General features: G+C 48.0%; 7 protein-coding genes across 7 annotated transcripts; 4 read left to right on the top strand and 3 right to left on the bottom strand.

Annotated features, from left to right (window-relative positions):
• Positions 1 to 108: 108 nt before the first annotated feature.
• On the bottom strand, positions 109 to 1,645 carry FPOAC1_008206 (uncharacterized protein; the record flags this gene model as incomplete). Its single annotated transcript, XM_044852651.1, has 2 exons — positions 109 to 1,003; positions 1,053 to 1,645. The coding sequence occupies 2 exons, from the start codon at positions 1,643 to 1,645 to the stop codon at positions 109 to 111; spliced, it is 1,488 nt and encodes a 495-aa protein (XP_044705321.1).
• A 1,872-nt stretch (positions 1,646 to 3,517) lies between these two features.
• FPOAC1_008205 (uncharacterized protein) lies at positions 3,518 to 11,846 on the bottom strand (the record flags this gene model as incomplete). Its single annotated transcript, XM_044852650.1, has 11 exons — positions 3,518 to 3,603; positions 3,677 to 3,733; positions 3,790 to 5,993; positions 6,043 to 6,094; positions 6,149 to 6,975; positions 7,024 to 7,133; positions 7,195 to 7,733; positions 7,782 to 8,136; positions 8,183 to 10,868; positions 10,916 to 11,081; positions 11,132 to 11,846. The coding sequence occupies 11 exons, from the start codon at positions 11,844 to 11,846 to the stop codon at positions 3,518 to 3,520; spliced, it is 7,797 nt and encodes a 2,598-aa protein (XP_044705320.1).
• Positions 11,847 to 13,775: 1,929 nt separating this feature from the next.
• Positions 13,776 to 14,638, top strand: FPOAC1_008204 (uncharacterized protein; the record flags this gene model as incomplete). Its single annotated transcript, XM_044852649.1, has 3 exons — positions 13,776 to 13,852; positions 13,905 to 13,955; positions 14,044 to 14,638. 3 exons carry the CDS (start codon positions 13,776 to 13,778, stop codon positions 14,636 to 14,638), a joined length of 723 nt encoding a protein of 240 aa, XP_044705319.1.
• Positions 14,639 to 15,498: 860 nt separating this feature from the next.
• On the top strand, positions 15,499 to 16,652 carry FPOAC1_008203 (uncharacterized protein; the record flags this gene model as incomplete). Its single annotated transcript, XM_044852648.1, has 3 exons — positions 15,499 to 15,616; positions 15,703 to 15,903; positions 15,961 to 16,652. 3 exons carry the CDS (start codon positions 15,499 to 15,501, stop codon positions 16,650 to 16,652), a joined length of 1,011 nt encoding a protein of 336 aa, XP_044705318.1.
• Positions 16,653 to 17,084: 432 nt separating this feature from the next.
• FPOAC1_008202 (uncharacterized protein) lies at positions 17,085 to 19,076 on the bottom strand (the record flags this gene model as incomplete). Its single annotated transcript, XM_044852647.1, has 1 exon — positions 17,085 to 19,076. The coding sequence occupies one exon, from the start codon at positions 19,074 to 19,076 to the stop codon at positions 17,085 to 17,087; it is 1,992 nt and encodes a 663-aa protein (XP_044705317.1).
• Positions 19,077 to 19,356: 280 nt separating this feature from the next.
• Positions 19,357 to 20,604, top strand: FPOAC1_008201 (uncharacterized protein; the record flags this gene model as incomplete). The annotated part of the gene is made up of 1 exon (XM_044852646.1): positions 19,357 to 20,604. The coding sequence occupies one exon, from the start codon at positions 19,357 to 19,359 to the stop codon at positions 20,602 to 20,604; it is 1,248 nt and encodes a 415-aa protein (XP_044705316.1).
• Positions 20,605 to 22,296: 1,692 nt separating this feature from the next.
• On the top strand, positions 22,297 to 23,851 carry FPOAC1_008200 (uncharacterized protein; the record flags this gene model as incomplete). Its single annotated transcript, XM_044852645.1, has 4 exons — positions 22,297 to 22,342; positions 22,428 to 22,554; positions 22,622 to 23,157; positions 23,217 to 23,851. The coding sequence occupies 4 exons, from the start codon at positions 22,297 to 22,299 to the stop codon at positions 23,849 to 23,851; spliced, it is 1,344 nt and encodes a 447-aa protein (XP_044705315.1).
• Positions 23,852 to 26,925: the final 3,074 nt, after the last annotated feature.

Here is a 26,925-nt window from a genome sequence, read left to right as displayed (position 1 = left end):
ATACATTGTACACATGATTGAACCCAAGAGGGTCTCGAAAGCTGAACCGTTCGCCATGTGATTTGACTCCGACCCGAGAAAGCAAAGCGAAATAAGCAAACGATATCATCAGAAAGTCTCAACTCCAACTTTGCGACCGCTTTGAAAGGCATTGTCTGCTAACATGAACCCCCACTCTCCTCGTGTTGTAGGTGATATATCATCATAATCGTGTGGTGTCATGGGCCCAAACCCTGCTGATCCTGGACTCATAATAGGCGTTGGCGTGAGAGGACTGAATGCACTTCGATTGACCGGCCCTGCAGTCAGGACCTGGTCGATCGTTGAAGGCGGCTCCCACTTCTGCATGGTGAAATACAACTGATCCGTTGGTCGTGCTGTGCGATCACCATCTTCCTCTTCCCCGGCCTCGGCCTGAACGGGCATCTGGGCTGGAGCCTCTATCTTCTTAGGTTTTGGTCTGAGAAGAGGCCCTGGAGTGAAATTCGTTTGCAGCTTGAGCAAGGGCTTTGGCGATGGAGTTTTGCCTTTGGATGCTGTGATGTTTATTGTGGACTCGCTTGCCTCTTCCTCTATGTGGCGTTCCTGGGAGTCGCTAATGAGCTTGATGGCTGGTTCGGCGAAACTTGTGAGGCCTGCGATCCCACCGTTCTGTTCAGGTCCACCATACGCTCGCCGATACATGCGGTCCAGATCGATCAAGGCAGAACTTGAAACGCTCAGCCAGTCGTATGATCGAAGGATGGCCGTCTTGGAAACCTTTGTCCCGTTGGTTGCCAAGATGATGCGCCTGAGTTCGTCGACGGCGTCTTCGAGACGGAGCGGGGATTTCGTTTTTGAGTAGCTAGAAAGAGCACTCTTCAAGCTATACAGTCTGTCAAGTGATAGTACGGTGAGGCCCTCTGAACAGAAGAGAACCTCATTCTGAATAATGGAGCTATGGATGAGTTGATTTGTGAGTCCACAGGAAGAAGGCCTGGCAGCAGGAGAGAGCCACTCTGAACTGTAACGTATTAGTTGGAGCCTTGCTGTTTCTGAAATTTGTCACATACCCAAGAGCAAACTTCTTCTCCGTCTTGGTCAATATGGCATTGAGGATCTTTTCGGATTTAGGGTTGAGCTCGTTTGTGTGGATGAGCCGCATACCGAAGCCTGATGATGCATTCATCATGGAGCTCATAGTATCTGTGGTCGTCGACGAGGCGGTGCAGGGTGTCATGGGAGGAGGAGACAAGGGCGTAGAGGGCGACAGAGGCCACTTGAACCGAGGGCTGGATATCTCGAGTGCAGGGACCTGGCCAGGAGAAGATAGCCCACTCCGTGGCGAACCCATCGACCTAAGAGATGCCGAAGAGCCCTTCTTCACCAATGACTTGAGCCTGGAGACAGGGCCTTGAGAGATATTGAGACGAAAACCAGGAGACAAGGTTGTCGGGGTGATTGGCGTCAATAGACCTTTAGGCGGAACAACAGATGGGAGTTGGTAATCTCGTCGAGCGACGACAAGCGTGATGTGCTGAGACTTCCGAGCAAGACAAGAAGATGCATGCTCGAGAGCAGGTGCCAGATTAGGTGGGAGATGGTGGGCGTCGAGGATAGAGGTACCAGCCTCGAGCGGGGACGAGATTCGATCCTTCAGCGACATGTTGAAGGTGTAGAGTCGTGCTTCAGTTAAGAGGACGACTTGGACAGAATGCTCGATCCGGTATGAAGTGAAGACAACAAACAAACAGACGACAAGAAACACTGAGCAAGAGAGATAAACAAAAGAACCGAATCGAACAAGAGCCGCACGGCAGCTATGGTGACCTTCTCGAGCCTGATATCGTGAAACCGTCGTTGTTGTGGTGCTGCATCAGAAAAGTTTCAAGAGAAGAAAAGATGAGTGGTAAACAAGAGTATTAAAAGACATGACACCATCCGCTTGAGCTTATTCTTCCCCGGACAGCTCTAAAAAAAGAACGGCAGGTTGTTTATGTTTCATTCTTCAGGTGGCCTCCCAATAGGCCCGCTAGCTTGATATCCCCAGTGAATAGGTGACATGAAACGGAGTGATGCCAAGATCAGTTAGGCTCCGAAGCTATGGACTATGTCAAGAAAAGGGAAACGCAGCATCGCAATTAAAGACAAGCGGTGTTTTTTACTGTTATGATTTACATGCGAGTGATGCCCCGCTGTAGATTCATCAAAAAAGGTTTAGTATAAGGATATGGGCGGCTAACGTGCATTAGCGGCTCTCGGCTACTATTTCAAGAGGCTGGCGGGGTACCTGGAACGAGCTGGGATTGGCCAAGGTCAGCCTTGTACTTAATATAGAAGATTGTTGGCGGCCAGAGACGCTATCTAAGTGGCTGTATGCGTGTGAGTGTGACAGACAACCTATGAACCTGCAGAAGTGATCTGAATAGGGGAATCTTATTTCTACAGAAAACATGGGCTATATCGAGAGATCAAGCTATATCACCACCCTTGATATATCATACACATTTCTTTACATGGCGTATCAGATCTTGAGAATGGTCCCTTGTTCTAAAAACAGGTTCTTGCATCCATGCTCGTCACTGCCGCGTTATGTTCCTGCGTTGTCCCCAAGATCCCTTCTCTTGATCTCGGCAGTCCTGATGCAAACCGACATTTTTGTTTCTTGTGCATCAAGATTCCAGCTCCTGCCCTGCCAAAGACATCCTTGACATTAACCTTCAAGTCAAGGTCACTCAGCATCAAAGAACATGCCACTTAACCGGATTATACCATGAGGCTTTCTCCTATTATCATCATTGCCAACTTTGCCACAGCTTCCTCTGACAAGGATCACATTCAGCTCCTCGCACTTCAAGACGAACCCATTGTTTCTTCCGTTTTGTTTCACCTCTCTGAAAGGTTTCTAAAGTTGTAGGTGTTCGTAACCACAACTGCATGGTGGTATTGTAGCTAGCAAAAATGGCCAGAAATTTTGGCCATGTACCCAAAGATAGTTTTTCCACCAGCCGCTGGCCAAGCCCCATTAGCTCCTATATGACGCTGGGTGTATTTTGATCTTTCCAGACATGTCCCACAATGCATGCATCAAATACTCATAATTAGATACTTGGAAGATTTGTTTGTCAATTCAATAAGTCAGTTCGTCAGCTAAGAAGAAAGCCATCCCATTTGTTATCATCGGCCTGGCCTTTGAAAACGCCATCAGTGCCGGAAGTTGCCATTGTTTTTATTCAACCTTCCTTCGCCGTTTAGTCATGACCCTCTTGCCTTGTACGCCGCCACTCCCTGCTATGCATTTGTGCCACAGAAACACTCGTTTCTGCCTTCATGACTGTAACATGAGCACCTTTAGCCCAAAAAGCCGTCGATCAGCGACTCGTTTTGTAGCTAGAGTCTACTAGATGTACCAAAGTCCGAAACGCAAATAGAGAGAGGAAAAAATAAACACGGAACCTGGGCCAACGTGTTCGAGTCCACGCCAGAAAGAAACTCTCTCTAAGATCTTCTCGAATCATGTTCAATACCGTAACACCTGCTACATATCGTGCAGCTCCTTCACACCCGGAATGTTCATCTCGATGTCATCAATCTGTTCAGATGACCCGCAGGACCCTTCCCAGTCTTTAACCCAACGTCAGCCGTTACCAAAAGTCTGCTATGACTGTATCAGAGTCACTGAATGACTGTAACATACCGGTCCCGTCGTCTTCCATATCATCAACAACAAGCTTGCGCAAAGGATCGATCACATCTATTATACTTGTTAGCTGTTTGCCACAAACCCCCAACATAATGTATCTGACTTACCATCCTGTAGTTTGCGGAACCTTTCGTCTATGTCACTCTGCTCACTTGAGTCCATATTTACTACCGCACTGCATTGCTCAATTACATCCAGGAACTCGGTCGCAATTTCTCGACCGACGCTGGTTCGTCTGCGGACGTGGTGGTCTTTGAGGTACTCGAGACATGCGATTCCGACCTGCTTTGTCGTCTCCTCAATGGCATCTCTGTCATACCAGATACTCTCGCCGTCAACCGGGATGTGATCCTTCAGGTTATCGAATATAGCGTTATCGAGAAACTCTTTTGTGGTGGCCCGCACACGCTGATCAGGCCACGCGAGAAGGAAAGGCACCCATTCTGGCACTTGCTCAAGGCTGCACGAGCGAACTGCTCTGGCAAGTTCTTCGTCTTCTCTTTGAAGGTTCACCGCTACCGCGAAGAAGCGTACGAAAAACACACCCTCATTGTTCTGGAGACTTCTCACCTGTGTGAGCATATGCTGCACTATTTCCAGAGCGTTGTTGAGATTGTTGGTACTTTCGATATAGGGAATGGCTGCCCGCAAGAACGGATCCATAGCCTGTGTTGAGGTTTCGCCACGAAGACATTGTTTCAGTGTTGAAAGGACTCTGTCATCAACTTTGTCATCCAATCGTACCAAGTGGCGTATGATAGCATCGCTGGATGCTGGTATCTGATCAAGTGCAAGAAGCTTCTCGACAAATAGGCTAGCATGAGGGGCAGTCTCCAAGCCACTGAAAATGAGAGATATCTCACGCGATGTCCAACTGAATGGCTCTGCTGTTTGTGTAAGACGCTCTGTCGGATCCTCCTCGATTGCGTCAGGCCCAAGTTTCCATTTCATCTCGCTTATCAAGTGCTGGACAAGGGCAATGATTGATGCATACGAGGGGGGTTTTGGACTATTATTTCGTCGAATAACACTGGAAAGCATTTTGGCCCAGACTCCGGTGAGTTCTTGTAGAGGGTCGGCCGAGATGATTAGAATAGTCCTTACCAGAAAGTCTGCAGCCAATACGCGCCCAGTCTCCCGATGGCCCAGTTCAGCAAAGCCTAGAATTGCTCCAAAATACTCGTCCCAGGCCTTGATGTGGAGGTGGAAGAACTTCCAAAGATGACCGAAAATAATCAGTACTCGATCAATGACAGAGCGATGAGAAATGCCATGCCGATCAAGGTCTTCGTCTTCATAGGATCCAGAGACTGGGCTGTATGACTCTTGTGGGTCGTAGACATTGGGAAACGCCTCCGATATTTTCTTGACCGCAGTAACCAGAGCCTTGCAAGTGAAACTTCGCACTCCCTGATCCGGGTTTCGTTGAAGCATCATGCGAAGTGCGTTGGGGTAATCGTCAAAGTAACTGTAGAATGCAAATGCACAATAAGGGCAAGATGTGATCGCGCTCATCAGACTTCTACAATATGAATCGAAGTCTGGAATGTCCCTTGTTCTCGTGACAATTTGGTCCAGGTGGCCAAGTAACGTTCGCATGGCCAAATTCTGGAGCCCATGTTCCTGCTGAAATTTACACATGAAGTCGTTAGAACTCAGGCAAGTAGCGCTTGCGTCCACAGGACCACAGCGCAGCAGTGTTTGACGGAACAGTGTCAAAACGAGTCTAGTGCTCGTCTCGTCATAGATACAGTGGCGGCGGAGGATAACTGTATTTTCGACTCTGATATGGTCTTTGAGCTTGTCCGGTACCTCAACACGGAGAGGTGTAGAAATATCAAGACTCATCATGGTTTCTTGCTCAGCACGCAAGGACGAAGCGCGCTGATAGAATAGCATATATGCACTGTAGTTCTTGTCGTACACAAGGGCGTTTGGGTCGTGAAGAGGACGTTCCGCGCCACCGAATGTTGATGGTTCCATCTCCGCCGGATCCCATGGAGTTACCATGTCATCGTTAAATTCTACCCAACTTGGGCGGTCGGCAGAGGAAGGGCGCTCGCGGATATAGGAGTAGTAGTGTCCGGATTCGGCGGTACCAGAATGAACAAGCACACCAACTAATTCAAAAATATCCTCCTCGCTATCACTGTCTGGGTTACTGAGATGTTCGATGGTGTATGGTCGCATATCGACTCGACTTGGGAACGAAAAATAGTCATTGATCTTGCTGCGCTGAAGGGTGCGTAGGTTGAAATCAAATCTCTTCAGGTGGAAGATGAGGTTTTCCGGTACGTCTTTGATACAGGCCCTAAGATTTCGTTAGTCGGAGGAAAGGAATCAATGAGAGGAAGAAGTACCTTTTTACTGCGTCAACATGGCGGTCGCAGGTTGAACATTTGTACTTGTTATCTATTTACTTGGTCAGAAGTGATTTGGATTTTGCAATAAAGAAGCTCAGCTTACCTCCCTCCATGATCTCACCGTCCACATACGCCTGTAGGCTTTCCTCTAGTGTGCTTTTCCCTTTGATGTCGCATTGAATAGCGGAAAAGGGCTCAAGGCGCTCAGAGATGTGCTCACATTCTTTGGACTTCACTTGCTGTACCAGCTGTCCACCGTAGAACGACTTCATTCTTCTCTTTTCGTCCTGGTCGAGAAGCTGATTCTCCCAACGGTCAAAAAGAAGGTTATAAAACTCGTCAACATCCATTTGGTTGTGGATATCAATTAGAGTGTCATCGTATGTCTTGATGGAATTGACAAAATTCGTCGGGTCAATATAGCGAAGGTAGCTCTCCTGCATATGGCCAAATAATTTCTGGGTGTTGTCGAGCAGTTGCTGGTTAATTTCAGGGTAGCGAACGCGGCAACTGAGCACGAAACGCCGGAAACCAGTGTTCATGTACAGCTGCGTCATTAAGGAATTCAGGTAACAGGTGTTGGACAAGTTCTGCAGTCCTGCGTAGCCACATGGAGCACGGAGTGCTTTGGACCGCTCGAAGTGGTAGGATAGTTCGTATAGGTATGGATTATCTGGAACATTTGTCAGTACGTGCGGGTTTACTAGAGGACCGTACATGCCATCGTCATCTTGATAAAATGGCACTTGCTGGCCAAGTCCTTCCAGAACCATTTGAAACTCGTCTCGGTCATGCTTCACAAGATGGGATACCACTTCGCAAAGCTTGGACCGAGTTTCTCCATTGAGGATTACTTTAGGCACAGACTCTCCGTCTGGCAGACACTTGCTGGGATATAACTGCTTCCAGAATAATGACGTAGCAAGGTCCCTTAGGCCAGTTAGGACATTCCACGATATATCAGGTTTTTTTTCTTACCTAGGGAGTACCTCAAATAAGCCAACAGTAGCGTCCAGTTGCAGACAAAGATGCAAGAGAGACGCCAAACCTCTCGCTAATGTATCCTCGACATCGGGTGATTCTATAGTCTAATAATCAAAGGTTTAGTCCACTCTGCTCAGCCACATTAGGTAAACCACAATGACATACCTCACTTGTTGTATGCTCTAGCAGAAGTTGGCTGACTTTAGCAGCCAGTGTTGCAATGTTCACTACTTCGGGCGCTTGCTTGCTGATTCTGGCCAGCAGGAAGTAAGTTAAACGGAATAGCTCTTCGCACTGATGCGGAAAGTCGGCTGCTTCCGATATGAGATCTCTGGCGGCGATCCAGAAGTATGCTGCTACTGAACCATTGAGGGTGCTGACGGAAGCATGACCGGCAGGTGCCTGCTCTACAGCATTGAAGAGCTCTTGGATAACCTTGATCGAACGTGCTCTGATGGCCTGACGGTGATCGGTTAGTAGAAGACAGCGCAAGACTCGTCCAAAGCTTGGGTTTGTGCTGAGTTTTGTCCAAAATTGGTTGTCCACGGCGCTGAGTCGTATACAAAGAAGAAGTGCCAAGTGTACGGCATATGAAGGCGCATCGCCAGGATAATCTACGGCATACAACAGGATCTCAACCAGTCGATCTGGATCTGGTATAACCAGAGTCTTCGACATGACCGATGGTTCTGATGCTCTGATTCCTACATCATCATTAGAAACCATACAGTAAAGCCAATCTATATACCTACTGTCATGAAACTGCTTGCAAGCCTGGAGTAAACTTGTTGTGAGCTTTAGTCGCATGAACGTTGATGCTTGTTCAAAGACGTCCTTGTCTGAGATAGCATGTACAACCAAGGACATGGCTGTCTTCAGAGCTTTGGAGTACGAGACAGAACGAGGTGAAAATGTATCGTTCTGGCTGCCATCGCTATTGCTGTTACTAGAGGAGAGGGCTTTGGTATACTTGGTCAACGCATGCACAGCATAAAGCGACTTGAAGGGCTGCCCTGGGGGAAAGACATCTTTGTACGTCGCTGGTTCGTTGTCGATAAGCTTCGAGAGACGGCCGTCTGTCGGTAGTTGGGTGAGGAAGGTGAAGATCTAGAAAGGTTAGTATGGTATCTCAGACTATGAAGGGTATGCTTACTTCTTCTGCGAGTGAATCTTTCATACTCAAATATTCCCATATCTCATCAAAATGAGCAGAGATCTCGATTTCAAGCGAAGAAGCACCAGGTGTAACACGGTTAGAGAGAGTTGGACCAGATTCTTCACGCCTGACCAGTATAAGACCGTCGTGCACGCGAAGATCTTTGAGAGATTTGCATATGTCGTTCTCGCGTGGTAGAAATGGTTGGCCTCTGTAGTAGATCCGATAGTTCTCAAATCCGGTTTCTTCACGGAGGCTGGCAAGCAAAGAAGCTGCAGTGTTTCCTTTTCCGATCACAAGTGGCTTGATGTCAGTCTGCTGATTGCCGTCGAATGACTGATACTTGAGTTCCGCTGAATCACCCTGAACTGCATATGGTGCTTGAGAAATCAACGTTCTCAAATCGGGTGTGGACAAGTGTGGCTTCGAACGATGAGAATCCAACATGTACCGGAGAAACTTCAAGGAACGGACAAATATCCTTTCTTTGCCAAGTAACTTCTGGCCTTTGACAGAAAATACCATGTCCCCATCATCACCACCTTCAGAGCTACAGCCCAAAGCCTCCAGGTCTTTGGCGGCAACTTTCAACTGGTTTAAACACCGTCCGACCAGAGCTAGGTGAATCAACTGCGTTCGCTGCGCGGGACCAGAGGAAATATACTCGTTTTCGATGTAGATATCTTTTGTAAGGACTCGGAGAGACTTTTCGGCCAAACCTTCATCTTCGGCTTCAAGGGCGATGCGCCAAACTTGTTCAATACCACTTTTGTTGACCGCTTCCTGGTCATCGAGCGCAAGGTCCGATTTTTCATTGAGACGGGGCATGATCTCGGCTAGAAGAAATTCCAGCATACCTTCACAGAAATACTCAGCGGAAAGAGTTGGAAGAAAGTGCAGTAGACAAGTCTGGAGAAAATGATTCGTGTGGATATCGAAGTTGCCCCCCCGATTGAGAGTGTTGAGTATGTCCCACCCAGCTCTCCTGTCCTCCACCGAGAGTGAGAGAGAACCAACAAGCATGTCCCAGAGTTTGAAACCGAGCTCCTTAGTGATGTTCTGTGGTTCCAACTGGATTATGGCTGCAATGAATTCCTTTCGAGGCTGGTAAATGGGCGAGGCGAGTACCATCTGAGCATCCATTGCTCGCCCGACCTTGATAGCATGCTCCAATTCTTCTACAAGAAGTCTCGTGAAGTCGTGATCTTCCACTAGCTCATGTAGTTCGGTGGACATTACTCTTGACCGAATCGTGATGGACAGAAAGAAAAGACTACCCAGGGTGGTGGTAGACTTGTTTGCAATGTCTTCAAGACAGCTGAGGTACAATTGTTTTCGTCCTTCGGGGCTCGGCCCGTATTTCAACAATTCCTGAAGCTTATGCACTGTTGCTTGTTGCATTTCAGGGGATATGGATTGCGATCCGCCTGCGGAGACAGAGGACTCCCTCAACAGCCGCAGACAAAGGCTGTAAGGCTGGATTTCAAGGGGCTGCTCTATTGCAAGCCTCTCGGTCATGGGTTTCATGACATGTTCCCAAAGCAATCGGATAGTGGGCGTAAAAGCATCTATAGGGAGTGTCTGGAACTTTTCGCAAAGAGCCAATAGGCCTTCAATGTCAAAGAGATGGGCAATACTAATCATCATACGCGCCAGGGCGTCGACTGTACGAGGATCTTCCCCAGACGTGATTCCTTGCCATATCATGTCTATATGCTCCTTGCGATAGTTCCTGGTCACTATTATGAACCCAACGATGTTAGCACCTTCGACGGTGATCTCGGGATGGCAATTAGAGCCTAAAAAGTAGTTGATGAACCCGGACCCGATTAGATACTCGGCAATATGCCCAATGTAAGCAAGGCTGTCGGTGTCACTTTGTTCGGATTGAAATTTCCAACACTCGACAAGTTCTCTGCACATTTGTGTCGTTCCTTGAAATCGAAGTTGCATCTGGCTCGACCGCAGAAGTTTGATGAAGGTTTCAAAGCGCCGCTTGAGAGCAATTGCCTCGATAGCATAATCTTGAGAGACTGCAGGAAAAGATTTTTGATGCTCTTGAAGTAGACGACTTGCAACCGGGAGGCCGCATCTGAGGACTGTCTTGATCATATCTGACAAAGCTGAAACACCCCTGAGAATGTTATCCGCGAATAGTTGCGAGGGTTTTTTCTCGATCACATCATCAAATATACTACAAATTAGTTCGTACAGAGCGAATCCGTTCTCGAGTTCCTGCTTGAACATAGAATTATTGCTGGTAATACGTAGGTTTAGAGTGTCAGACATGATATCCGACGCCATTTGACAAATACATGCCAAATCGTTGGTCAAACGAGGAAAACTAGGAATAAGTTCTGCCAAGCTCCTAGTCAGCTGCAAAAGACTGCCGATGCTTCCACTTGCACTTGTTTGATAGGCTCTGACGAAGTACGAGGCCATAATTGCAACCTGATCGGTCTGACTGTCGCTGGATCGCGGTGGTAGGGTTATTGAATGAAGATGGTGGAGATAAATCGGTGACAAAAAATCGGGTATTTGCCGTTCCTGCGACTCCTGGTCTGACATGAATTCCTTGATGGCAAGGATGTCTTGACCGACAAACCAAGCTGATAGTTTGGCGAAACTTGCAAACAGAGCATTACTGAGTTCTACAAGTGTTTCGTCTTCGTAAAGTGGAGGTCTATGGTGATTAGTTCTGTTAGATATTCAATGTAGGTATGCACCTACCGGCGGAAAGCCATTGCTGGAATAATGCGTGGGAAGGTGGCCCAGAAAGGAACGTTTAAACGGCACGATCTCAGTGCCGTTTGTCGACCGACAGTCCTAGTGTATTCGAGATACTGATCTAGCCATTGCTGCAGTTTATGAATGACCATTGGATCGATTGAGGATTCTGTTTTGTCAGTATCTAGGCTCACTGGGAAGGGTATGGATATGCCTTACGTGATCCAAAATAGTTCGCGAGCCGCGCCGTCATTCCTTCCAGTGACTCATTGGGCTCGTTGAAAGGGAATTCATTGACTGGATCGATTGCGACAAGGTCACTGTCAACTAAGGAGAGACCAGTACTTTGGTAGTCGGACATCATATCCTCATCTGATTGTATGGAGACAATCTCGATCGGCGGGGTTACAGACTGTGAGGAACTTGGTCGTGAGATATCATTGTCCTGAGGAGCTTGACTCATGTCGACTTCAAAGTCTTCAACACTCTCTTGAACATTGTCATTGACATCATCAGTCGTGTTCTCAGTCATAGCTGGCTGAGCCGCAGTAGTTGGGGAAGATGGCAACGAAGACGAATCTTTCTGGGTCGCATTTCTGAGGTTGAGAGTGACCATGCTGGATGGAGGTTCCGTGGGAGGATCACACATGTGAGAGCCTGACTCGGGGGTCTCAGGCGCAACTGGATCTGTTGGAGAGTCTGCAACCGAGTCAGGTCGAGGCAAGGCAGGATCGGTGTCGAGAGTGGTGGAGCTGGAGGAGTCGTGGATGGGATTCGCTGCATCGAGAGAATTTGCAGGAGACCCAGAGAGAGAAGTGCGCCGGCGTTTGCGAGACGAGATATCGCTGTCATCAAATGGGTTTGGCCGAGTCGTGCTGGCTTCAGCGGAGGCAGCGCGATCTGTAAGGTCGGGAGATCTCGAGGTTGGATCCATCGGAGCCGTGTAGAGTCAACGGGGACAAGGCGTGAAAGTACAGAGACGTCACACCGTCGTGAGAGACGCCCCGGCGAAAACTGCACAAAATTAACATGTGGGTTTGATAGAAGAGTGAGGTATAGCGGGGGAGCAGCAAGATTCCCAAGCTCGAGATGAATATCGAACAGGGAATCAGAGCCAAAGCGTTAATGCGGGGGATAGGCAGTTGAGGTAGACAAAGAGACCGGTGATTAAGAGACTCGGGATCTGAAACCAGATCGAGCTAAAAATCCCCCAGAGCCGTGTTTACTCTTGAGTTTTGGGATGGGATGGATAAGAAGTAAGTGCAGGAAATGGATAAGGCTTCTTGAATCTAAGGGTAAGGTAAAAGCCAAACCAGGATCTGGAAGAGCTGGAGTATGGATTGGCAGGGCGCGGTCGCGGTCTGCTAGTGTGGGTACCCCGCCACGGCAGGAGCACTGGGGGTGCAGATAGTAGAAACAAGAGGGGGAAAGTACGATTAAGAGTTACAGAAGATGGATCATGGAAATAACAAGATGAAAGTTGGCCTGCAATGACTTACCTTTCCGATGAGAACGATGATATAATGGCTTATTGCTGAAAGGAAAAAAGATATACTCTTGCTGGTATTCTTGTTTCGATATAAATCGAGTTGGGGAAAGGCCGAATAGAAGAAATCTGGTTTGGTTGCTGAGTCGAAGCTTTCGGGGGTTTTCTAGGCGAGTGTGTGGACTCTGATGTCGTAGAGATTAAAACGTAAGGCAAAATTGATAGTTGCCTTAACTGGTTTGACAGTGACAGGTCCCATCCATACAGAAAGTGCCTACCTCAAAGTCCCGTCACTGTGGCTCAACTTTTTTAGTGGAGAGCTCACCTGTGCGCGAGGTGATGTCAGGCTGTACCTGTCTGTGTCTGGACCTAGGGCGGGGTAGACCAGGCAATTTAGATAAATGGCTTTGGGTATGGGGTGAGGATAGTGCATTCAATTACATTGATGTCATGGCAGATTGATCGTCAACGTTGATATGCGCGAGTGAATAGCTGAATGCTGAAGGGCCAGTCTGGTATTATTTTTCAAATCCTTGAGAACTTAGTCGGCGTCGGAAATATAATGAACCTACCAAGGTTAATGCAGCCGAGTTTTTGTGCTTAGACTCTGCAGGTGTCATGATAGCGATCATGGCATCTGGTGGGGCATCAAGACGTTCAACATCCATTCATGAGCAACAAACAACAAAAGAGAAGACCTACTAACTGCTCGGTTACTTGTGGCTGCGGGAATGGGTTGATATACCTACGAAATCAGTGTCATCTGGAAGTGAAGCCTGACTGGAGGATGCCTACATTAAAATTTGTCTGTGATAAAACTTCATGATAACCAACCGCGTTAATCTGTGTCACCGGGCACGGTTCTCTACCTCGGGCGGCTAGCTACCTGTCTCGGATTTGAGCATCTACAATCTTAAATACATGAGATGCTTGCTGATGATATCAGGATTTGTCATATTTCTTAACTACTTGTTCACTGTACTTGCCTTTGTGAGCCGTTGAGCAACGCGTTACATTCGACATGTCAACAAGCTCAACAAAATAATGGGGACCTCGTTGATCGCCCGGGTTATTTTAATTTCTTTGGTATCCGTACCTAGACCAAAATTTGTACCTGCGGCTTGTGACATACGATGCGGCGCTAGTTAGAAGCAACTCCCCGTCCAAAAGCCTGACCCACATTGCCGATACATATTTGCGAATAGTTGCAGGCTGCAAAGCGAATCGTTTTTCCTAGCCTTTCATCGCACTCAAAACCGCCCTTGCCACACCTGTTGAATCGCCACCGGGTCAACTACCTGATCGCAGTGATTGTATCGGTTGACGTTTGGTTTTCGTTATTTTCCTTGCCTCCACCTGCGTCATCAAGTCTCCAGCATGTCTGCTCCAGCTTCTCAAGCCGCTCGCAAGAAAGTTGTTCACCAACTTGACACTCCCTTTTCTACTGTCTCATGGTAAGTGACTGCAACAACAATCGTCTCATCATCAATGCTGATGAGAAGCCAGGCCAGATGTCTCATCAGAGGACCAAGACACTATTTTGGAACTCCTATGCAAGTAAGTGAAGCCCCGTCAGAAGCCTCTAAATCTTTCCAGACAAGGCAGAGCCAGCTACCTGAAAAGCAAATGTCACTGACAGCCAAAGATTGTTGGATCCAATCGGTCAATATCGCCAAACACATATTAAGCGATCAAAGGGTAAGCGTGCAGCGCAAAAGGAGAAGGAGGCCAGGAAGATAGGGGATGACCCGGAACAACCTCCTGCGCCGCCGCCAATGCCTGATCTCGAAGCCAATATAGATGTTGGATTCAACTCAATTACCAGGAATCTCCAATCATGGCCGTCAAAGGGTACCGAGTCTACAGAAGACGAACCTAAAAAGCAGTACTCCATGGTTTTCGTAGCTCGCGGCAACCAGGCTTCAGCATTCAACTGTCATTTCCCACGGATGGTGGGGACAGCATCCAAACAACTTCATGCAGATGATCAGATTCGTTTGGTTGGTTTTTCTAAGCCCTGCTCTGAGCGCCTGAGCACCTGTCTAGGAGTTCCTAGGGTGTCATCTATAGCCATCATCAAGGATGCTCCTGGAGCCGGGGCTTTGCAGGACTTTGTCATGAAGGCAGTGGCGCCAGTGGAGGTATCGTGGCTAAATGCATCTTCAAGTACACAGTATGTTGCCCCAAAGATCAACGCTATAGAGACCACGATAGGACCCAAACGCGCACGGGTTGAATAGTTTTGACTTGACAAGGATTCATGCACGTATCCTCAAGCCTTTTTGGTAGTATTTGTACAGCTTCGGATTGTTAGATATTAATAAACAATTTGTGAGAGGGCGGTTTGATTCCACAATCTAGTGGTTTGGCAGTGGAACTCGGGCTACTTGAATGCCACAGCCAAAGGAGTTGAGCCATCGATTCCTACAAATATCTGAGTGAGCTCCAGCTTGAATATCTAGGTACCTAGATAGATAGGTAGGGATACAAACATCGACCGTACTGCGCTAAAATTCACATATTCCTACCAAACTCGCCCATATCGCTTGCCGTATACCTACATACATAGTCGTCCTTGGTTTCTTCGGCCTCAAATTTCCCTTTGGATAACGCTCAAGACCTTTTATGCAATTGCCCTATATGTTAGTACCCAGAAAATTTCGTCACATTGAAACCAGGTGTTGCAGCGGAGGCTCACTTTTCTGACACTGGCAGGCAGTGTCAAAGCTGTATCTACCAAAACGCACTTGCTAATAGACCGCTATTCTTCTAACATTTGATACCTACTAGGTCCAAGAGGGGAATTCCAGATCGATCTCTCCTGCATTGCGTACTACCAAGGCAGCCGTATCTTCTTCCTCAGGCTGTTCCTACCTGTGGTTACAGGTAGCAGGCATCGACGTTCCTACACCTTCCCTCCCCCACCCCCCTTTCATTCCTTTCCTTTCACCACCTTTCATCTTCCTCGCCCTGCAGTGTTTTGATGTTTCGCCCTAAAGCAAGTCAAGTTTACTGCATCCATTCATTTTGGAACTTTCACCCTCTACAGCTACAAGAGACTTTCTATTTCCTCTAGGGCACGAAGCCAACCACTGCCATCATGGCTAACTCCGGTTACGCCAATGCTGGCAACTTGAATGATGCCAAAGAACTCCAGAAAATGTTTAAGGGCCAGGGTAGCAGTAACATCACCGCAAAGCCCAGAGGCAAGAGTAAGAGTAAGGGGGGTAACTCGCTTCCAATGAAGCGGCGAGGTGGGATATCCCTTGCCCTAGCTGACTGATATGACCATGGATTAATGTAGCATTAGAAACCTTTCCACACCCGCATCGTGGACCACCGCCTACTTCTACCAATGTACCCCCTCCCAGTGCCCGCTACTATACGGCCACTCTTTTGTCTGACCCTTTAAAGCGCGTGCCTGGAGCAATTCTAGGGACAGCAACTCTAGCTTTCCTGAGTCGCCAAGATTCAGCACCTCAAACGCCTACCATTCCTGCCCAAAGTTAGTAGTGATAAGCAAAAGTCCTACAAGTGGTGCAAAATGCTGATTTAAGGATAGCCGCCAAACCGCTCATCGCAGAAAACCAGGCTCCTATCAAGGCCCCTGCGACCGTCTCTGCTGGGGAGATAAAGAGTGCGAACAAGGAAGAACAGTCTAAGGGGGTAGCCGCTAAGCCACCCGTCATGGGAAACCAAGCTCCCGCGACTGTCTTCAGTGGAGAAAGAAAGCAGGTTACGACGGCCGTCTCTGCTGGGGAGAACTTGCAGGTTCCCGCGATCGTCTCTACCGGGGAGGGAAAGCAGATTCCCACGATCGTCTCTACTGGAGAGACAAAGGTTGCGAACAAGGAAGGAGAGTCTAAGAAGAGCCTCGCAAGCATGTTCTTTTCTCTAATGTCGGGGGATTCAGACGAGGACTCTGACGAAGAATCGCCCGCTGTCAAAGTCAACGCCGAGGCTGTAAGCAAGTCCGCGACCACTGGTGTCATCAAATACTCATCCGACGAGCTGCTGGAGCTGAAGGGAAAACTCCCCTTAGAGCCCGCAAAGATAGTCTTACAGCAAAAGCATCGGGGTAAGACCGAATTATCGCCTGAGGCGATGGCTAACACAAGCCTTCGCCCAGAAGCCCCCGGTTTTATACCATCAGTGGCAGCTAAAATGGCAGCCCATCTGGCAAATGAACCAAACAAGCCAGTTAAGGATCGCAAGCCGACGAAAGGGCTGGGCTCGTCTATGTGGGCCAAGTAAAGGGGCATTGCCTTTGCTAAGGGATGAGAGACTGATTGGAACGGTATTGCGCGTTTCACATATGGCTGCGAAATAAGAAAGATAATCATCTGTGAGGAAACACGCCGAGATATCACGGGCTTGGTCTTGTGTTAATATCAGAGAAGCCAGAAAGTTTTAGGCTCGGTCGGCTTTATGGAATTTGAGAATTGAGATTCTAGTCTAGGTAGTTTACACCACAGACTATTAACAGATTATCTCAAGGTCACTGCATCTACTAGTATTGTATCTGTCATTTAATTTCTGATGCAGCTCGCATTGCGGACCGGGCGACCTGTATTAGTCACCTGAAGATGTATTCGCTCACCCCTTTCACGACTTAGGAGTAAAACGACATGCAAGTATTATTGAAAACATAAGCACAACGCTGGTATATTCGACTCATCTAGAACTCTATTCGGCTATCCCTTTCTCTAGTATCTTCACGCCTTCTCTCACCTTAGGCGAGTAGTGCTTTCTCAGCAATTCCCCCTCCCAAACTGTTGCTGCAAAGGGGTTGCTACCCTCGATACTATCACTGATAGGGTTATATCGACCATCTCCCTTACGCTCCTCTGTATTCCAAAGACTACGAATGTTCTTTGCGTGGGTGTGCGCCATATCGCTAAGAAGTACAAGGACAGCCTGGCACGACTTATCGGGAAGCTGAAGCGCAGCCGTCATGAGTTGCTTGGAGAATGCAGCGAGGCGCATAGGCGGCACCGACCTGATGTTCCAAGGCGGGAGGAGAATGCCGGTTAACGAACGCAGGAGAAGGACCGTTGTTGTTTGTACATTGATCTTGGTAGCTGCATTAGTTGAGTTGACGGGACGTGTTAACTCGACATCGGGGTTTGTGGATAGTGTGAGGAGTGTCTTGAAAAGGTGTGTAGTGAAGAACGACAAATCGAGGTGAAGGTCGTTGCGTGAGTTATGGGCGTCTTGCCCTTCGAGCAGAGCGAAGGCTGTGACGGTGCAGAGAAGAGCCTCACGAGTGAGGTTGCGCACAGGGATGTCATCTTCATCTTTCTCCTCCTCTCCTTCCTCCCCATCATCAGGGCCCTTCTCGGCATCCTCTTCGCTGTGGCGGATGAGATCCTTCAGCGCCTCGAGAAGATCACCAAAGAAATCCTGGTTGATAAGATGGGCGTATTTGGCCAGACCTTCGAGAACGGCTCCCATGAGGTGAGGCATTCGCAACTTCAGAATACGGAAGTAGGTAGCAAAGACAAGCTTTAGAGTCTCTGATTGCATGCGGTCGCGCTCTTCGTAGCTGACAGATGCATCTGCGTTGGCCATATCCTTATCGAGAGCCTTCTGCTCCTTGAGCTCCTTGCGATAACGCTTAGTTCTGAATTCGCGCTTCTTTTTGAAAGATCCCTCCGTACTTTCAACGTGGTCTTGGGACGCTTTGCCTGAGAATTCAGACAGGAGGCGTAGGCTCAGGAAAAGGTTCACAACACTCTCGTCGACCTGGTATTCGCGGGCCTTCATCATCTTGGAGAGCAGACCAACGGCGTCATTAGATGGTCGCCCTTCTTCATCCTCCTTGAACAGCTCACGGAGAGCCTCCAGACACTTAACACCGTCCTGGTTGATTTTACGTCGGCTGAGCTTGGTAACAAGAATTTTAAGCAGATCTGTTCGGAAGTTGAAGTGTGACACTGATGTAACGAGGGTACAGGCACAGGTGATAGCGATACTGGCTAGAGTTGGTCCGCCCTTTGATGCCCTTATATCGAGTTTGGAGCATCGAGCAAGCTCTTTAATGTAGTTTTGGTATCCCGAAACGAGAGCTTGTTCGTACTGCCGTAGAGTTCGCACTTCCTTGGAAAGTTTCTCTCTCGGGCCATTCTCTTCTTGCGGACGTATACGGTAGCCAGGAATGACATCCTTGTAGACGGTCATTTGTGTCATGAGGGCGAGCATCTGAATGGCGACAATCTTGGATTGTCCGATTTTGGCAAGTGCCTTGAATGCGCCGACGTGTTCCTCCGGATTCTCGTTCATTTGCGTACCAATCTTGGCCAACTCCTCCTGTGCATCTCGAATCTGCTGAGGCTCGGGGATCTCGGGCTCTTCCTCGACCTCCTCTTCCTCAAACTCCATCTCTTCTTCATCCTCGCGGCCTTCTAGCCACTCAGTGTCGCTTCCAATCGATTCTGCGTCATCCTCTTGACCTTCTGCCTGCTCAATTCGACCATCGGCTGTCTTGATAGGTAGTCGGTTGCTTTCCTTTTGCTTCTTGCCTTTGCGCGGGCGCGATTCGTAGTCTTGTTCAAGATCCCAATTCGAAGCGTTTTTGAAGAAAGATTTCTGGGCGCTCTTTGACTCGGCTTGACCTCGAGACTTGTGATCAGATGAGTCGTGAGCGACCTTTCTTCTTTTCGTGCCATTGGGCGCCATCTTTGCTGGTCTTTTCTGTAGCACAAAAAACTTGCGCCTGTGGAAGGTTTTGTCGTCTTGTCTTCAAGGTAACTGTTTTTTGCGAAAGCTGATATGTTTAGTGGAGCTAATGGCAGATCGCAGTTTGTAATTGGACAAGGTTCAGCTTCACCGCCAAAAAGTTGGACTTTTCTGCCGGACAGAAATGCCCCTCTGCCAAATTATTTTATCGACTAACCGCAGGAATTCATCTGCAGTGTCCAGAATTTGAGTTTTGAGTTCAGAAACTATTCCAGCAACCATGGGCTTTACCAAACCACCTGTGCAGGCGCTCAAATCCGCCAACAAGCTCAAGCGAAAGGAGCTCTTCGTTCAGTACAAGAAGCACCAGAATAAGGAGAAACATGAGGAACGACACCGACGCAGAAAGGAAGAAGCAAAGGATCCTGAGCTTAAGGCAGCTCGCCTTGCGAAGCGCAAACCTGCTACGATCGACTCGAAGCGAGTGTGGGATGATGTAGATGATGATAGCCTGGGCGTGCAAGTAGACCTTGAGAAACTCAAGAGGCGTCGCATTGAAGAGGCTGAGGCAGCAGAGCAGGCCGCCCATGAGGCCGCCTTGCGCGCCGAGGAGGAGATGGATGAAGATGACGATGTCGACAGTATGCTGGCTTCCGATGAGGAGATGGACGAGGAACGACAAGCTGCAATGGAAAAGAAGCGAGAGCGACGCGCACAGCGAGACAGCAGTGTCGCGCCGTCCACAGCAAGCACAAATCTTGACTTGACGCCCACCTCACTCGCCCTCAAGTTTCCCTCGCTTTTCACCGATATTCCCGCGCCAGAGCCCAAGGTCCTAGTCACGACATCGCTGAACTCTACTCTGCACGAACAAGCCAATGTCCTTTGCGAGTTCTTCCCCAACAGCTCTTACGTCCCCAGGTCCGCACATCGGTACGGTCACAAGTACTCCCTCCGGGAAATCTGCAAATATGCTACAAATCGAGAGTACACGGCTGTTATCCTTCTCAACGAGGATTCTAAGAAGCCTGCAGGCCTCACGGTTGTGCATCTGCCTTCTGGTCCGACATTTCACTTCTCCATCACCAACTGGATCGAGGGTAAGAAGCTCCCCGGCCACGGAAACCCGACAAATCATTACCCAGAGCTTCTGCTCAACAACTTCAAGACCCCTCTGGGTCTGCTGACGGCCAAACTGTTCATGACGCTGTTTCCTCCTAAGCCAGAGTTCCAAGGTCGTCAAGTGACAACACTTCACAACCAGCGTGATTACATCTTTGTGAGACGGCACCGTTATGTTTTCCGTGAAAAGCGAGAGACAGAAAAGAGCATTGTCGGCGCTGATGGAAAGGAAGTCAAGGGCGTGGAGGGCATTCGTGCCGGTTTGCAGGAACTAGGCCCCCGTTTCACCTTGAAGTTGAGGAGAGTCGATAAGGGCATTGGAAGAGCCGGAAGCGACGGCGACGATGCGACGCAGTGGCAATGGAAGGCAAAGATGGAAAAGGACCGCAAGAGATTCAACCTGTAATCGTTTTACTAATGATGACGTGGTAGTCATGGCGTCAGGCGTTCGTAAACTTGAGACGAAAATAGTATAGAAAGACAATGAGGAAGCTGTTCTGAGAGGCCACCGTTGGGCGAATTTGCTAGCATCTACATTACAGTTCATCACATGCATGTGTCGATAACATGCAATCGAACTTTTGACGGTTATCAAAATGCCCTGCAGCAATTATTACCCATCTTGCCGCAATAACGATGACTCATGCTAAGATAGACATCTTGTGAGCGGACAGGCACTCTGATAGAAGGTAAATTTCTGTGGGAAATACACAATGAAATAAGGTCGTCGTAATTACACATACTCAGTCAAGCGATAGCTCAATCAAAGAAATGTCTACACAGTACAATAACCGTCCAAAAGAGGAAGAGGAATGTAGACGCAAGGGCATAGTCAACAGCAAATTCGATATGAAATTGAGTAAAATACCGGACTATCTACATGAACAGATTAGTGGAGGGCTGCCAATGTTATCTCTTGGGGTCATCCACTCATTCATTGAGAGGGCATACCAAAGTCGTACGTCCCGCAGCGTTGCATCTTTAGTAAATACCTACATAGGCTTTCCTCTATCCTTTTTGCTTTCTTAATAGCAAAACATTGTCGCACAGCACTTGGATCATCGCTTAGACCAAGTACTCATATAGTGATAAATTTGTAATTCATGCTAAGTATCCAAGGGGTTTCCGAACCGACATTTGACACCTTGGCAAAGAGATGAGAGAAAAGGTCCTAGTGTAATGGAGTTCATTATACATAATAAAAGTATTTGTTTATCGATTACGGAGTAGACTACACCGTTGGATATTGCAACCTAAAATTGACCGTTTTCCAGATTGGCTGATAGGGTGATTGAAGTGGTAAGTTGGCGGAAATTCCCATTACTGGCCAGATATATATGCTCAACATAGCCGATTAGGGTCTGGTAACACCCTCTTGTATCTGGCCTTAAAGTTTATATTTCACAATCTGGAGTGTAACACGGCATCAATGCCATATCGAGGGTGTAAAGGCTGTGGCGTAACGTTCTTCACCAGGAACGATGGAGCGCCACATTTCAGCCAATACCTACTGGTACTGTTGCGTGGCGTCAATTGTACGAGCTAAGTACTAAGGTTGCAATGGATCAGTCCCTGGATTTCATGGGAAGGGACTGTAGGTAATTTAGAGGCGGGTTAGTAGTGCTTCCCTTGCATTAGTTAGTACCTACTAAGGTAGTACATGTGCAGTGAGCAGACCAAGCTAGACTCTATCGTCTGTCTTGTTTTTAGTGATTTGCCCCTTTAACCTGATTCCGTTCCTCACCACTTCAACAGAAAACTCGACGTCGTGTTTGTTACACAAGGAAAGAGATTTGTATCCTCTATTCGAAACCCGTCTTGGTCGGATTCTTTCATGCGTTCATACGCGTCTCATTGCTGAACCCCAGAATTTTACTCTCCTCTTGTATATCCCCTGTCCTCAGTGACCCATAGACCGCGGTTCGTTTACTTTGCGACAATTAAAATCCTGGCCGTTCATGACGCACGCAGCTCTGTCTGTAACCCTGTATACTGGATAGCAGCAGAGACTCAGTCTGCCATTACGCTTCATGATTTTTTGTTATTATATTATCTCATAACAGTTTCTCAACTTGACTTCAGCATCTTTGCCGTTGCCATGACCGCTTCGTCAAACCTAGCAGGTGTGAACGGCGACGACAACGGTAAGATACTTCTCCCAGCCTCTCGTCATCTGAGAGCAAGATACAAGCCAATCGCATAAGCACAAACTAACAAATCCTTCCTCAGTCAGGCCAAATGACCATGGTAGGCAAAGCGATGTATGGAAGCATGCTCCTGTCCTTATTGGTAGCACCAAATTCGAGCCTCGTCCCGATGTTAAGAACATCATGATTACAGGCGGCGCCGGCTTCATGTGAGTTCCCTTCTAACTCGCCGTGCCAAGATCAGCTCCACTGACTATTCGTTTGTTCCTTCTGAAGCGCTTGCTGGGTCGTCCGCCACCTTGCTCTGACATATCCACATGCTTATAACATCGTCTCATTCGACAAGCTGGACTACTGTGCTTCTCTTAACAACACTGGCATTCTTAGCGAATCGCATAACTTTACATTCTACAATGGTGATATCACCAATCCTGCTGAAGTCGTTGACTGTATGGAGCGGTATGACATCGATACCGTCCTCCATTTTGCCGCTCAATCTCACGTAGATTTGAGCTTTGGCAACTCTTATGGCTTCACGCATACAAATGTCTATGGGACGCATGTTCTACTCGAGAGTGCCAAGAAAGTCGGCATTGGACGCTTCATCCATGTGTCGACAGATGAAGTCTACGGCGAGGTTAAAGAAGATGACGACGACCTTCTTGAAACTAGCATATTGGCCCCAACAAACCCATATGCTGCCAGCAAAGCAGCGGCTGAGATGTTGGTGCAGTCTTATCAGAAGAGCTTCAAGCTTCCGGCCATCATCGTGCGCAGCAACAATGTATACGGTCCTCACCAATACCCAGAAAGTGAGTCCCCAAGCGGTGAAGGAGGTCCTGATACGCGTCCAGTTACTAAAGCTTGTCAGAAATAATACCCAAGTTCATATGTCTTTTGAATCGCCAGCGGCCGTTGGTGCTGCATGGGGACGGTTTGCCGACACGACGGTATTTGTACGCTGGCGACGCAGCGGACGCCTTTGATACGATCCTGCACAAGGGCCAGATTGGCCAAATTTACAATGTGGGCTCACATGACGAGGTGTCCAATCTAGAACTCTCATCAATGCTTCTCGATCGAATGGAGATCTCACACGACACCCCAGAACAGCTCCGCAAGTGGATCAAATACACTCGGGACAGGCCCTTCAACGACCGCCGATATGCAGTCGACGGGACCAAGCTAAAGCGACTCGGTTGGGAACAGAAGGTATCTATAGACGAGGGCCTCAAGATCACGGTCGATTGGTTTACTCGGTTTGGAGAGACTTGGTGGGGAGACATCAGCCATGTTCTTACGCCCTTTCCTACAGTGAGCGATGGTGAGATGGTACCAGACGATGCGCGATCAATGCGTGATGAACCACATGACTCGCAAGACATTCAACAAGGCAAGCTTCCAGAGCAACAGAAGAAGGAAGATGTCAATGGATGCCGAGACACGAGGAACGGAGACGGCATGAACGGAGTGTACCAAAATAGCGAGCGTCATATCGCTGTTTGATATGATGACATTAAAGCAGAAAGTTCCGGGTTAACGCATTTACGAAAGACAAGAGAAGAGAAAGACGAAGAGCATATTAGATACCAAGCTTTGAGATGTTGATGGATAGACAAAGGCTGAAAGATAAGGCAATGTTCTCTGCGAATTTAGAGGTTTCTGTAATAAAGATTTTTGGTTCATCTTTGGGTACATACTAATGTACATTCTCTCAAGGGGGACAGAGGGAGTACGCACATAGAATTATGATATATCTATCCGACAACACATTCATTTATCGACAATACTGAGATGTTCACGGACGATTTGCTACTGCGTATAAGAACGCTGTATGTACCATCAACTTGCTCACTATGTGGTCGTAGGAACACGATGCAACATACATAGCCAATAGGGGATATTTTATGACGACCTCTCCTGCATGATACATCACCAGTCAGAAGTCAAAACGAGGTCAATCAGGGGTCAATGGTAAGGTCGACGTTCCCATGGCCCCGGTATCTTCCCGTCGGTTCTTACCTACGTATGCAGAGCAATACAATGCCAACGCAGCATACATACATACAACCTGACAACATACCAGCAAGACCAGGCCAGCGGGTCGGGGAGACGAGTGAACTATTCCGCGGCGGCGGTCCGACAGTCTAAAACTCTGACAGCGCATAGAGACAAAGGACCTGCGCGGTGAAGTTGGTTTCGCTCTATTTAGCGAATAGGATCTCAGCGGGACGATCCTTTTTAGATGGATGCCCAACATTAAGCCGACCAACCTGCCGGGAATGTGGAAAACGTTTTCCGCTACCTGTGTGGTGGTATCCGTACATGTGCTCTGTTGTAGACTGTAGTATCATGGACCCATCTCCGTACGTACCGTTGGTGTCTGCAACGGAACTTTTGTCTAACTGCCGAGATACTGATAGACGGATGGATCTAATGCGAGGCAAAGTATGGAGGTGAATGCTGGTTAGAGTTTGCACTATGCGGAGAATGGGGAGAATCAATCACTTGGAAGCAGGTTCGGGTTCTCAAGTGCCAATGGCACCAATAACTGGAAGAAATTTACAGGGGAAACACCAAAGAACTTGACAGAGCGGGACAGATTGAACTGGTGGTAAGGGTCGAACAACAGCTAGCTAGAAGTACTAACCGAACCTAGTAGCTTTGTCGTTGGCACTAAGTCGGCCATTCAGGAGAGGGCCTAGGGGAACGGGCCGCTTCGAGATCGATGGAAGCAAGTTGAATGTTGACAACCAACAACAATTCGCGTCTAATAATAAACTATAATGTCAAATAGTATCCTGGCCTGATCCTGTACCCAAGACGATGCTGAATCATCATAAAAAAAAAAAGGAATCTGAATGCACAGTAAATACGGCAAATGCTAACATCCTGGTTCTCTTCTACGTTTCTAAATCTTTGGCCTAATGGGACGGTTTCTTTCCGAACAGGGTGGAGGTGGATAACTTATCCTGGTAAACCATGACACGAGAATGGGGACGCGGGTACAGTAGTTACTTGTTTGTCAAAGCAATTGTCTTCCTTTTATTTGTGGCATTGTATACATACTCGAGAAACACCACTAATCAGTTATCAATTCCTTCTAACAACGCATACTCTTGACGCCCTCATGTGCCTACATAGGTAGGTAGGTAGGTAACTTCAACTTCATAACCCTTGGAATGCTAGACTTGAGAAATGGTGACCCACAGCTCTAGTTTGGCAGTCAGTCAGTCCTATGATCCTCAATCAAGTCTAGTTTTTGTTGCAACCCCGAACCGACTGTTCGTTCCCTGGCCGTTTAAACGCATACTGTTGCGTTGCACCACTCCACCGCCGTGGGATGATGGACCAGGTTTTCTCTTCCAGGATGGAGGGGGGTTAACTTTCTCAGGCCTCGCAAAAATAGAGATTGTCTTGTAGTAAGACAAAAAGCCTCGGTTGGGCTGGAATCCTGAAAGCTTCGATGCGGTAGCACACATCTCAAGCTCGGAAGCTATAAAAAGTTACACTAACACTAGATGTAAAACATAGACTACTGTACTGTACCTTAGAAAGCGTAGGTGACCGTTCGATAGCGCACAGAGGCTTGTGGTCCAGGCCTTGCTACACCAAGCTACACCAGCGTATCCCAACGTCGGGGCAACTTCAAGCCGAGAATAGATCATATCAAATACCGTAACTACAGAACGGAAACATGAATATCAATCGTATTGCACCCCACGTAAGGTTGCTATATTGTAACGGACTATAGTATACGTACTGAGTTGAGCTGAGGGATGGGTAGACCTCTCCACAGTTTGGTGGTCGACACCGTTGACTCGCACTTTAGTGACAGTAAAAGGCAAAAAGGCCGTTGGAGAGATGCAACGTTTGACAATACACAAGAATACAGAGATACATACACTCCAATTGGCTTATCTGAGGGGCTATAGTTTACATGGTCATCACGGTCTTCCCGCTGCCATACGTACATTGCCAAGCCAGTCTCTCGGTACTGTACAGTACTGTAATGGTAGCATTGTATGTACGTAGACAGATAATGCAGCAAGGGATAGCATGATACTTTTCGAATCAATCGACGTGGTAAGCACTATATGTAACTGGCTGCATAATTGGGTTCCCAGTATATCAAGCCTACATGAAACATGTCGTGTCAATTGTCCAGCAACTTCAACGCCAACTCGATCAAGAAACAGGTGTTATTACAGTATGTACAGGTAACTAGCTAACTACCTAGTTAGCCTAACTGCTTGACTGACTTGTGACTGCAAATTACCTGACCGCAAACGTTTGTCGACCGGCCGGCATATCCCTGCCCTCTCTGCAGCGTAGCACTCCCTTGCTCCCGATCCTTGGATCACTTCCTCCACTTCCTGTGCTCCTCCACCCCAATTGGTAGAGGAGCAAGAGAGCCTCGAGTTTCTAGAGTATCTCGATTGGTCCCAGCAAGTTTGCTAGCTACAGTAGCTCGTCCTCCTTGCTTCTCCCCGGCTTATCCTTCAGACTGGGACTGGACTGGGACTGGGACTTCAATGGAGTCATTGTCTTTTCCGATTAACCACCTTGAGGAGTTGGGC

Source organism: Fusarium poae, chromosome 3 (genome assembly GCF_019609905.1).
Source record: "Fusarium poae strain DAOMC 252244 chromosome 3, whole genome shotgun sequence".
NCBI classification, from domain to species: domain Eukaryota; kingdom Fungi; phylum Ascomycota; class Sordariomycetes; order Hypocreales; family Nectriaceae; genus Fusarium; species Fusarium poae.
This window is presented reverse-complemented; position numbering and strand designations above follow the sequence as displayed.